Genomic DNA, 11560 nt, shown 5'->3' with positions numbered 1-11560 from the left:
CGTGACAATATACATAAACACACACACACACACACACACACACACATATATATATACTGTATATGTGTGTGCGTGTGTGTGATATCCAAGGTTGCATTTAATTTGAAATTTGGATTATTTTATAAATGCAGTGAGCCCCGATAAATGCAATTTCTAATATTTCTAAAGTGTTACTTTATAATGAACATCACTTTACCCGCTCTATAACGCAGTGAAAGAGCTCCTGTATTGAACAATCGATTCTCGAGCCATCGATATCAACCTATTCAGCACCACCGCCATGGACAGTACCTGCTAACGTCGCATGTAAGTAGGTTTACCTTAAGCAACATCCTAAGGTATAGTTCGGGGAACACGCCTAGAACAGGTATACCTTTAGTTAAGATGTACCTTTAGAGTTTTCGTAGCGAGCTAAGAGACAACGTTAACGGGAAACGCAGCCCAGATCAGTTGGCTCAAGAACAGCTGCAATCAGATCAGTCTTGTTTGCAATTGAATCGTTCAGTGTGATTTGAGGACCAATCCAACAGGTTTTTGGGAAAGAATCAGCTCATGAATCAGACATCACTCTAGCGTCTTTAGAGGGGGTGGTGATTTTTTAAGTTCAAAATAACTGGGAACAACATGCCAAGTTCTGTTATGAAACTCTAGATGTTGCAGGCTGATGGGTCATTAATGCAAATAATGATATTCACAGTGTTAAACGACTTGGCACCGACTTGGTTCCTCTGAAACCGTCCACCTCCCCAGCTCCACCTGTATCGATCTGCTAAGGGTTATTATAATGTATATGCTATTTGTGCAGCAGCAGTATGTCTTAAATACTCATAGCACCATATCGGCGTATGCATTGGCAGTAACAAGTTCCTGTACTTTCTTTGCAGCATCAGCAAAAATCTACAACAACAACAACCAATTTAGCAGCGTAGCAGATCTATTATAACATTAACAATACATTAACATTGTCATATAGAGTTGTCATGATAGAAATGTTGTTATGAAATGTAATGGAGTAAAAAAAAATACTAGTAAAAAGCAGGGCTTAAAAACAACAACAAAAAAAAAAAAATCCAATCGGTTCACTCCGAGCAGAATCGATATTTTAACGTTTCTGTTCCTGCGTTCCTCTGTATTATTATCGTTCCGAAATCCGTTTGCCTAGAAAAAATACCGGTTAATTATCCTCGGATAAACTCTAATGCATTGCCATTGCGACTTACTTATGATGAGTTCACAGCTGAGCGAGCATTTCACTGGCTGGATGCGTCAGCTTCACATTTGCATAGGCCGTACTACTTGAATTCCTGATTGGTTGACAGCACATTTCAAATATTAAATGGAACGATAAAATATCGTTATTAACCGGTTAATGGCCATTTCAAATTTTCGATTCTGTTCGGAACTATAAAATTTGATTTAATTTCTGTTTCTGGTTCTGTTCCTGTCAAAATTTTGTTCGTTTCCGGTTTTCGTTTTCGTTCCTTGAACCGGTTCAGAGCCCTGGTAAAAAGTAAAAAATACTCCATTACTGTCCACCACCGCTTCTAGGCATATAACACTGACACCTATAATTATCTAAACTCGCATATCATGACTGAATGAGAATGTGCATGGTGCAGCACTAAACCAGTGCAGACTGTTAAACAGGACTGTTTAAAATGCAGGTTTTTATGCAATTGGTCTTGTAGAGAATGGAAATTGAGCGTAATCCCACTAATCATCGTTGTTGTGTTTAGGTACATGGCCATCGTTCATCCCTTGAGGCCCAGAATGAAGCACCAGACCGCATACTGCCTCATAATGGGGGTGTGGATCGTCCCGGTGCTCATTTCCATTCCCTCCGCATACTTCGCCTCCGCGACCAAAGTCCCCCACGGAGCCAACCGCAGCAAGACCTTCTGCGCCCAGATCTGGACGGTGGACCAGCAGCTGTACTACCGCTCTTACTACCTGTTCATCTTCGCCGTGGAGTTCATGGTGCCTGTGCTCACCATGGCCTTGTGCTACCTGCGCATCTCCAGAGAGCTCTGGTTCAAGAGCGTGCCGGGTTTCCAAACAGAGCAGATCCGCAAACGCCTGCGCTGCCGCAGGAAGACGGTCATGGTGCTAATCGGCATTCTCACGGCGTACATCCTCTGCTGGGCTCCGTACTACGGCTACACCATCCTGCGCGATTTCCACCCCACGCTCATCTCCCGCGAGAGGAACTCTCTGGTGGCGTTCTACATTATCGAGTGCATCGCCATGAGCAACAGCATGATCAACACATTCTGCTTCGTCAGTGTAAAGAACAACACTGTCAAATACTTCAAGAGGATCGTTCTCCTCCACTGGAAATCCACCTACACCTCCAGGAAGAGCGCAGACGAGACAGACATCAATCCCCACCTCACCGAATGTAGAAAGGGAGCCGAGCTGAGTGGTTTTCATGTCACCCATATTACAGATGATTAGAGAGTACTGATGATGCTGCTTCTGGGCATTGCTCTGCAGATGAATATCACCTGACTGATGTTATGTTTTAGTGTTTTTTTTTTCCTAGTCAAAAGTGCCATTTTCATACTTTGTATGTGTATGTGTTTATGATACAGCACAAATGATCATTTCAGTTGTTTTGCACAGATTTTTTTTAATGAGTGAATTAACTACTCATCCCTTAAAGCTTTGAGAATGACAAAGCAATGGTACAATATAGAACTACTGACTACAGTTATTGATTATTTCTTTGTAAAATATTTAGATACAATTATTTAAGCATGTGTCGGGAGACTCAACAACATTCATGATGCTTTGTGAGAGTAGCTTGGTATGCTGACCTTTTAATTGCAAATCTATGTTGTTAAAGCCTTTTCTGATTGGTGGAGGGTTTATTCTGGATTATGGGTAGTGCAGTTATTTACATTAAAATGTAAACACTTTCATATGGTATTGTTAAAAATCCATTTCTCTATGAAGCAAATGAGTGGAATTTTTACTTCAGAACTGTTTCGCTTTTTCAGCAGTATTTGTAGAAATATATTTATGACCTCATTGAACAACCACTCATCTGTTTACTGTTACATAATATAGATTATTTAAAAACCAGTCTGATTAGTGAGGTCCTTTATCAGTCAATGTTTTATATGTGAAAGTTTATATTTCCTTGGTTCTAAAAAATGTGGTCATTTGCTGTCTTTTGTGTTGGTTAATACAGTATCTGCATGCATTCTAGCCAAATAAAGTAAAACCTGAGAACCAAGCCATGTGTCGTGTACAGTCCTTGAATTTTAGAGTCATAATTCAAGAAGCGATATCGACCAGTTTAGAGGTAATGTCGGGATATTCGATCTCATGTAACCTGCGAGTTATATTTCTGTTTGCTCTTAAAAGCAGGGTCTGTTTATCTAAGGTCCAAGGACAGTTCATACATAATTTACAGATTCTGTCGATACTCAAACTCATAACTTGAAATTTTATATCATAATAAGAATTGTGGTCATGTACAAGTGTAATAATGGCTCTTGATGTCTAAATCTGGATCAGATCTGTTTAATATTTACTTTGCAATGTAGTAGTGAATTTTAATGCAACTTCCACAAAACAATTGTATATTTGGTCTTTTTTTAAATTTTATATAGTAGATCATCAACTGTTCTCTTGGCTATGTTATAGTCCAATCAAGTCAAGCCTTCAAAATTTTGCCACCATTTACATTTACATTTAGTCATTTAGCAGACGCTTTTATCCAAAGCGACTTACAAATGAGGACAATAAAAGCAGTCAAAACTAACAAAAGAGCAACAATATATAAGTGCAAATGACAAGTCTCAGTTAGCCTAACGCAGTACACGTAGCATTAGGAGGAAGTGATCCGAGGTGTGCAGTGGAGTAACCAGCACATGATCAGTGGAGCAGTGTCGTGTGTAAATAGGGTCAAGTTGGTTGCCTGATTTGTGAGTAGCCGTAGTTAAAACTCACTTGAGATCAAAAGAGGCAAGCAGAGTGTACCTGTTTAAATGTTGAGGGAAAAACACCAGTGTGAAGGGGTGTGTTAACGATATGAGGGAGTGCAGGTACAACGGCAGGAGAAATGGCTTGAAGGAGACGAGATGGAATAGGATCAAGCAGTTACAGCAGACTGGCAATTCCAGAGACCAATAGAAAAAGAAAGTAGTGTATTAGTAGACATAGGCAAAGTGCGCAGGTTGTTAGGATGGCAATGCCTACAGTGTGTGATGCATGGTTTGCGAGTGGTAGTGATAGTAGGGATCTGGATACACATAGTAAGAATTGGTTATACAAACTGAAAACAGAAGGGAAACAAGTAGTAGGAAAGAGAATGATCTAAAAGCGATACTTATGTCCCTTGCCGGTGTCCCTGCTCGGTGGAGTCGAACGGTAGAGTCGATGGTCTTTACACTCTTCGGTCTTCACACGAGGGATTCCGCAACCGCTGCCGCGGTATAGTAAGCTTTTTATATTCGTCTAACAAAACTCAAATTGAATTCAGCTTAACACACTTTCCTGTTTATCACAACAAATGGCCAAGCAAAGCACACGACACTGACAAGGTATGCGATAGAGTACGAGACCAAACGCGATTTCAGCACGTCTTCACACAGTAAACAAAACAAGCGTTTCCTAGCAACGACAACTGCGTTAAACACTGAGACAAGAAATAAATACACTTACGAGCTGCTTTTAGCTTCTGTTTATTGACTGCTTCTCTCAAAGAGTATTTCTTTACACTGTGTTGTGCTGGCGCTTGAACACACTTTCCTGTTTATCAGAACAAATGGCCAAGCAAAGCGCACGGCACTGACAAGGTACGCGATACAGTACGAGACCAAACGCGATTACGCATTTACGAATAATAAACGTATTTACCCACTATGTAGCTCCCAGCTCAGCTGTATTCCTTTGAAACTTAAAAAGAGGCATTATCAAAATGTCAAACCTGCTGCTGTTTCCGTACGATGAAATTGCATGCCTGCCAGTTTCTGCTGCAATATTTTGTCTCATGCCAGGACTGCCATTGGTGCTCTCAGTGAGGGATAAAAGGTATATGACGACCTTAAATCTAGCCTTCAATAGACACTTTTTTTTTTATAATAGCTGGTAACATTTTGCTTAATCTTTTGAAATAATTTTATGGTGACAAACAGAAGCTGGTCTAAACCTGGCCGAACCTGTCATAGGATCATGCGAAGAAGCTTTTTATTTTTATTTTAAGTCTGCAGACCAGCAGTCACAGACCCCTCTAAAACTTCTTCATTATCATAAAATGCTTGAACTAAATAGCCTTAAATAGTTTTCATGTTTATGCTATTTCACTTCTGTACACAGATTAATTTGATCAATTATAGGATAAATGGTCATCTTTTACCTGCCTAATAACATTTAAACAGCAAGGAAATTACTCTAAATTCTGATATAATTAGCCAGGATGGAGATAAGTAAACGCCTTTATTAAAGAGCCAGGATGTACATTGCCTGGCAACCTTCAACTGCATATGGTTAAAGCCTATTCACACCAAGAATGATAACTATAAATGTAACTTACAACAATACCTTTATTAAGATCCACACCAGCAGATAAAAATGTGTTTATTTTAAGCACGCTGCATGTATGTCGTCTGCCGCTTTAAATGCTTGAGCACTTCTAATCATATTGTATTCTATTCTAATCATTATTATTCATATATTTATAGAACATTGCTGTCTTTTAGCATATTGCTGTTGGGTCCATTTTTTTTAAAGCATGCAGTAAACCATTCAAAGCCATTCAATACTGTGATTTTACTACAGTTAAGGAGGTTTTAAGTCACTCCACTTCTCATCATTCAGAACAGTAATCCCACAGTAAAAAAACATTGCTTGTCGTGGCCTATTGCTTTATTAAATCACTTCTGCTGTAGACAAAAGTATGAATGCTTAACAGACATTATCATTATTTTTACCCATATATTTTAAGCTAACAAGGAATGACCTTTTCAAGAACTGTCTTGCATGATCCTATGTGCTTATGGAACATTATATATAGTGCATGTGTTTTCTTAGACTTGCTGTGTAGTCACAGTGAGAGATGGGTTTTGGGCATAAGTATAAGATGTATGGGTGACAAGAGATCCACAGGGCCATATTGGGCTGAGGGGAGGATGACTGGGAGACCCATGGGCGTCTGTCCATGACCTAGGGGGTCACCGAGGCCCTAAATATAGGGGGAACCAAACTTTAGAAGTATGATGTAGTAGTGTGTTTTTGACTTTCTTACCATGTATGTAAAAATACAGCTGTTAAGAGTTTGTAACCTTGACTTGGGAAAAGAGATATAAAGCGGAGATTTGCCCTCCCTTCCTTGTCACACGCTGCAGAGACTTGTATCCTGTATGGTGTTTGACCTTCTTTGCAAAGAATAAAACCTTTAAAAGACACTGAGAGTGAGTTTGTCTCTTATGCTGATGAGAGTTATTTAATTTTGCCCCAACAAGATGTTCATTTTGTGTTCTTAGTCTAATGGAATTTGCAGCTTGTTATGCTAGTCTTGTCTGAGATAATTGTGTAAAACCCATGGATGATAATTTGTTACTGTCGTAAGCAGCTCTTACTGCTCCTGTTATTCTTTTGTGCTTTTAGTCAAACTGCTAATTAACACAAAAATACGGCTGATTCTGGTGTTTTGGGGGGTTGTTTGCAAGCAGATCTAACTGTCGTGATTCAGTCATGCACTGACTCACACAGTAACACAGTGACAGGGGTCACAGAAAGCTGCAAAATCCATGAATTATGTATGAGTCTTGTCTTAATTATCTTACCTGCTCGTCCTAGATCCACTGCCTGAGTAAGTTCCCACTGAAGAAAGTTCACTGCACTCACAGGGAGATGAGAAGGATGGGTGAATTGTATATGGAAGATGACAGTCGGGTTTGGAATTAAAAATACTCTAAATTTCCTCAAACGAAAATCTGTTTTTAGCCAAAGTGTCTTGACAGACCTATAATTTCAGGAAACATGATTGTTAAGCAAAGCTTAATTGCTGAATTCCAGGTGAAGAACTTCACTAAACATAATTCTGAGAAGAGATTCACCAAGTTACCGTTACTGTACCATGGAAATGGCAAAAGAGCTTAGCAGCAACCTGGTCACAAATGAAGTAATTGCTCCTATTCGCCTTTCTGACTTGGTCATCACAGGTGCAGTAGCTTCAGGGGCTGTTTACACTACGTTTTCAGCCAAAAACGGGTTTTTGAAAATGGGTTTCAAAGTGCAAGTTTTTGAAAACGCCACTGTTATCATTTCTGTGTAAGCACCCAATACGGGAATCTTTGAAAACGGTGACGTCATGCGCGTGCGTCGTACATGTTAGGTATGTAGACATGCGCAGTGCGTGTCGATTTTAAAGGCAAGCGCAAACAAACATACACAACAATGACGGAGTACAAGGTACTGTTGTTGATGCTCAAGAGTTTGTTAGCGCTTCAGCAATTGGATTTACTTCACCAATATTACAACCAACAGCGGAGACGCATCATATACCATATCATATAATCATCACTTCCCTTTAGGTACTGTTTACTAACAAGGTGACAGCGCCAACTACTGGCCTGGCATACGTAATACAGCGTTTTTGGCCGTTAACATGGATATGTGTAAACACGAATCATTTTGAAAACGTTGTTGTGTATATGTAAAACTTTTTAAAAATGCAAGGGAAAAACGTTTCCATTTTTGACTACATCATTGTCGTGTAAATGTAGCCTCAGTCTACCACACAGGCAGATTCATCAAGGTTTATAGAGAGCAGAAAGTGTGAGTCACATCAGCTAATCACTGAGGTGCCTCAAGGTTCAGTGCTTGGTCCGCTCCTTTTCTCCGTTTACACCAGCTCACCTTCAGCTCAACCAGACAGAGCCCCTTCTAATCTCTGCCAAACCACCGGCTGACCACAACAGGGCATTTCACACTGCGCTTAGCAACTTCTTAGAACAAAAGGTTTGTTTTTCACGTTCTCTTTGATCGTTTTTTACCTATAACCACCTTTTCCCCATTATCTCTCATAGAGCGCTCATTACGCATGGACGCACCAGTCACTATAATACTTTGCGCACGGACTTCTGCGCACGATACGTTAAACTCTCCCACTAAAGTCGCATATTATTCTGTTCAGAAGTTCATTGGCTATCAGAAACGACAGTCATTTGCAAACTCTGATGCAATTGAATAGGTCTACTGTCCATCAAACAGAGGCTGCCTCATCCTTCATCCTGGAAGCTAGTTGGCTATCGCTGCCTGTAAACACTTCATAGACGCACGCAGCTATTGGTTCAAATAAGGTGTCAATCAAAAGGTCAGACGTCAGCGGCCATTTTGACTTCAATGATTCGGTTTTGTTTACATGCAAAAACAATCTATACTTCAGAATGCGCCGAGGGGTCAAGTCGGTCGATGGCGGACGCTTCAGCTAGAAGTCGGAAAGGAACGGCGGTGAGGCACAACTGCTCCGCGAATGGAACAGAGAAGTTTGAGTGGGGGGATAGTGAAGGGAGTATGGATGTAGGAAGTGAAGAGGACAGTGAAAGATCTTTAGGAAATTGCTGGAAAGAAGTAAGGAGTAATCGGGGAGAAAAACGGAAGAAAAGGAGTGATGTAGAAGAGTCTGATGAAAAGAGTGGCGAAAGTATAAAATGCCTCGTAAGGTTTGGAGATCAGATTGGGGTAAACAAAATTAATCCGTTAAAACTGACAAAGATCATAAATAGAGATATAGGAAATGTCGATTTCGCTAAAGTTCTCTCTGATGGGAATTTGCTAGTTGGGTGTAATAAACAAGAACAAGCAAATAAAACTCTCAAACTTAAGGAGATAGGAGGGATTAAAGTTGTCAGCACAAACAGAGTTGGAGATAAAAGTAAAAGTAGGGGCCGAAAAGGGATCATTTTTGGTGTTCCTCTTAATATAGGTATGGAAGAGTTTAAAGGTAACTTAAAGGGAGGGAGGATAGTAAATGTGCAAAGGATAAAATCAGGTGCATATGGAAACAGAAGAGACACTGAAACAGTAGTAATAGAATTTCAAGAGGATGAAATTCCAAAAAGAGTAATGATGGGTGTGATGAGCTACATTGTAAAAGAATATATACCGGGACCAGTGAGATGTTTTAATTGCCAAAGGTTTGGGCATGTTGCTGCAAGATGTAGGGAACAGTGTAGATGTGCTCGTTGTGGAGGAAACCATGAATATGGCAAGTGTGAGGAAGGTGTACAACCAAAGTGTTGCAACTGTGGAGAGGCACATAGTGCAGCATTCAGAGGATGTGAAGTATTGAAAATAGAAATGGAGATTCAGAAAAGGAGGGTGGAGAAGAAGCTAACATATGCAGACGCAGCAAAACAGGTTAAAGGACAAACTAAAGAGCAAAGAGGTCAGTCAGGGGTTTCAGTTGAAAGAAACAATGAAGTTCCGGAAGAATTTATGATGATCGAAAAGAAAAAATTAGTGACATTTATTGCAGGAGTTATAAATAGTACAGCTGGGATTGAATCAAAAACACAGAAGACTCAGTTAGTTGTTATAGCAGCAATACGTCATCTTGGAATGATAGGCTTGACCTGGGAAGAAGTCAGAGATGAACTTCAGATAAGATCAAGTCAAGAAACATGTGGATAATATATATAGATGATTTCAATAATTCAGTGTAATGCAAGATCTCTGATAGCAAACGGTCAGGAGTTCAAGCATTTTATTGAAGATTTAAGTATAAAACCGGATGTAATATGTGTTCAAGAAACCTGGATGAAATGTTGTTTAGATTTTGTTATACAAAGGTATAGTATAGTACGGCATGATAGAGAAGAAGGGATTGGTGGTGGGTGTGCAACATTTATTAACCAAGAAATTTCATATAGAATACTGGGAAAAGGAAGGGATCAAGAATATATTGCTGTGGGGATATGGGGTAGAGGGCAGGAGATAGTTATCATAAATGATTATAACCCATGTAAAAAATTGGAATTAGAGAAGTTAAAGGAAGTACATGGTCAAGATAGACTTAGAGTAGTATGGTGTGGGGATTTAAATGCACATAATACACTATGGGGAGGAAGTTACATAAATGCCAGTGGTCAAGTAGTTGAGGAATTAATAGAGGAGATGGAGCTGGTATGCTTAAATGATGGCAGGGGAACAAGGATAGATGTTCATACAGGAATGTCTGTGTTGGATTTGAAACTAGTTTATAATAATTTGGCTAGTAAGTGTAATTGGGAAGTTTGGGGGGAATCTAGCATTGGGAGTAGGGATGCACCGATACCGATACTGAGCTCCTGTACTTGTACTCGTACTCGTTAAAATGCCCAATTGGTATTTGAAAAAGCAAATTGGGCTAAATTTGAGGAAATGTGTGAGGAAAAAATGGCTGCAATTGATTCAAATCAAGATATTGACATCCTTAATGAAAAAGTATGTGCGGTAATACTAGGAGTAGCATCAGAATCAATTCCAAAAAGTAAAGGAAAAATTACAAGAAAAGCAGTTCCTTGGTGGACAGACAAGTGTAGTAAAGCTGTGAGAGATAGAAATACGGCTTTTAAACTTCTTAAGAGAATGCATAATTATAATCATCTAGTTTTATTCAAGAAAGCTCAAGCAGTTGTGAGGAGAACTATAAGGCAAGCTAAAAGAGAAAGCTGGCGTGGTTTATGTTGTGGAATTGGAAGAACAACTCCAGTAGGTGATGTATGGAATATGATCAAGAGAATGGAAGGTAATAAGAAAGAGTGGGAATATCCAATATTAGAGTCAGAAGGGGAAATAGCTGTAACGGATAAGGGCAAAGCAGAAATGCTAGTAAAAACATTTGCACAAATACATGGGTCAGGGAACTTAGGTGAGGAAGGAAAGAGGAGGAGAGAAATAACAAAGAGACAAAATATAGAAGCATTGGTAAGGAGTGGGGGAATAGAGGACCAGCCAATTAACTTCCCTTTCAACAGAGATGAATTGAAGAGAGCTATTTGTAATGCTAATAAAAAACGTTCATCTCCAGGAATGGATCAGGTCAGATATATAATGATAAGACATCTTAAAGATAGGGCTATGGGAAAATTTTTTAGAATTATATAATAGAGTATGGGAGGAACGAAGACTTCCGAAAGTTTGGAAAGAAGCAATAATAGTACCTATAAGAAAGCCAGGAAAAGATCCTTCAAAACCCTCTAATTATAGACCGATAGCTCTTACATCGAATGTCTGTAAAATAATGGAAAGGATGATAACGGAAAGGTTGACATTTTTTGGAAAAAAGAGGATTATTATCAAAATATCAAAGTGGTTTTAGAAAAGGAAGAGGAACAATGGATCCTATTGTATGTTTAGAAAATGAAATTAGAAAAGCGCAGATAAATAAAGAGTCAGTAATAGCAGTATTTTTGGATGTCGAGAAGGCTTACGATATGATGTGGAGAGAGGGACTTTTGATAAAATTAAAAATGATGAATATAGGTGGAAGAATATACAATTGGATAAAAGATTTTTGGGCGAACAGAATCATCCAGGTAAGAATAGGGAATGAAGTGTCAAATAC

General features: G+C 39.3%; 1 protein-coding gene across 1 annotated transcript in view; it reads left to right on the top strand.

Annotated features, from left to right (window-relative positions):
* Positions 1–2454, top strand: part of LOC107680161 (prokineticin receptor 2-like) — a 16038-nt gene extending 13584 nt beyond the window's left edge. Inside the window, exon 2 of the mRNA XM_016475944.1 lies at positions 1737–2454. Within this exon, the coding sequence (XP_016331430.1) occupies positions 1737–2454 (718 nt within the window). The remainder of the gene's footprint in view (positions 1–1736) is intronic.
* Positions 2455–11560: the final 9106 nt, after the last annotated feature.

Source organism: Sinocyclocheilus anshuiensis, unplaced genomic scaffold (assembly GCF_001515605.1).
Source record: "Sinocyclocheilus anshuiensis isolate Anshui unplaced genomic scaffold, SAMN03320099.WGS_v1.1 scaffold1202, whole genome shotgun sequence".
Classification (NCBI taxonomy): Eukaryota; Metazoa; Chordata; class Actinopteri; order Cypriniformes; family Cyprinidae; genus Sinocyclocheilus; species Sinocyclocheilus anshuiensis.
The sequence above is the reverse complement of the archived record's forward strand: the minus strand, read 5'-3'. Positions and strand labels throughout refer to the sequence as shown.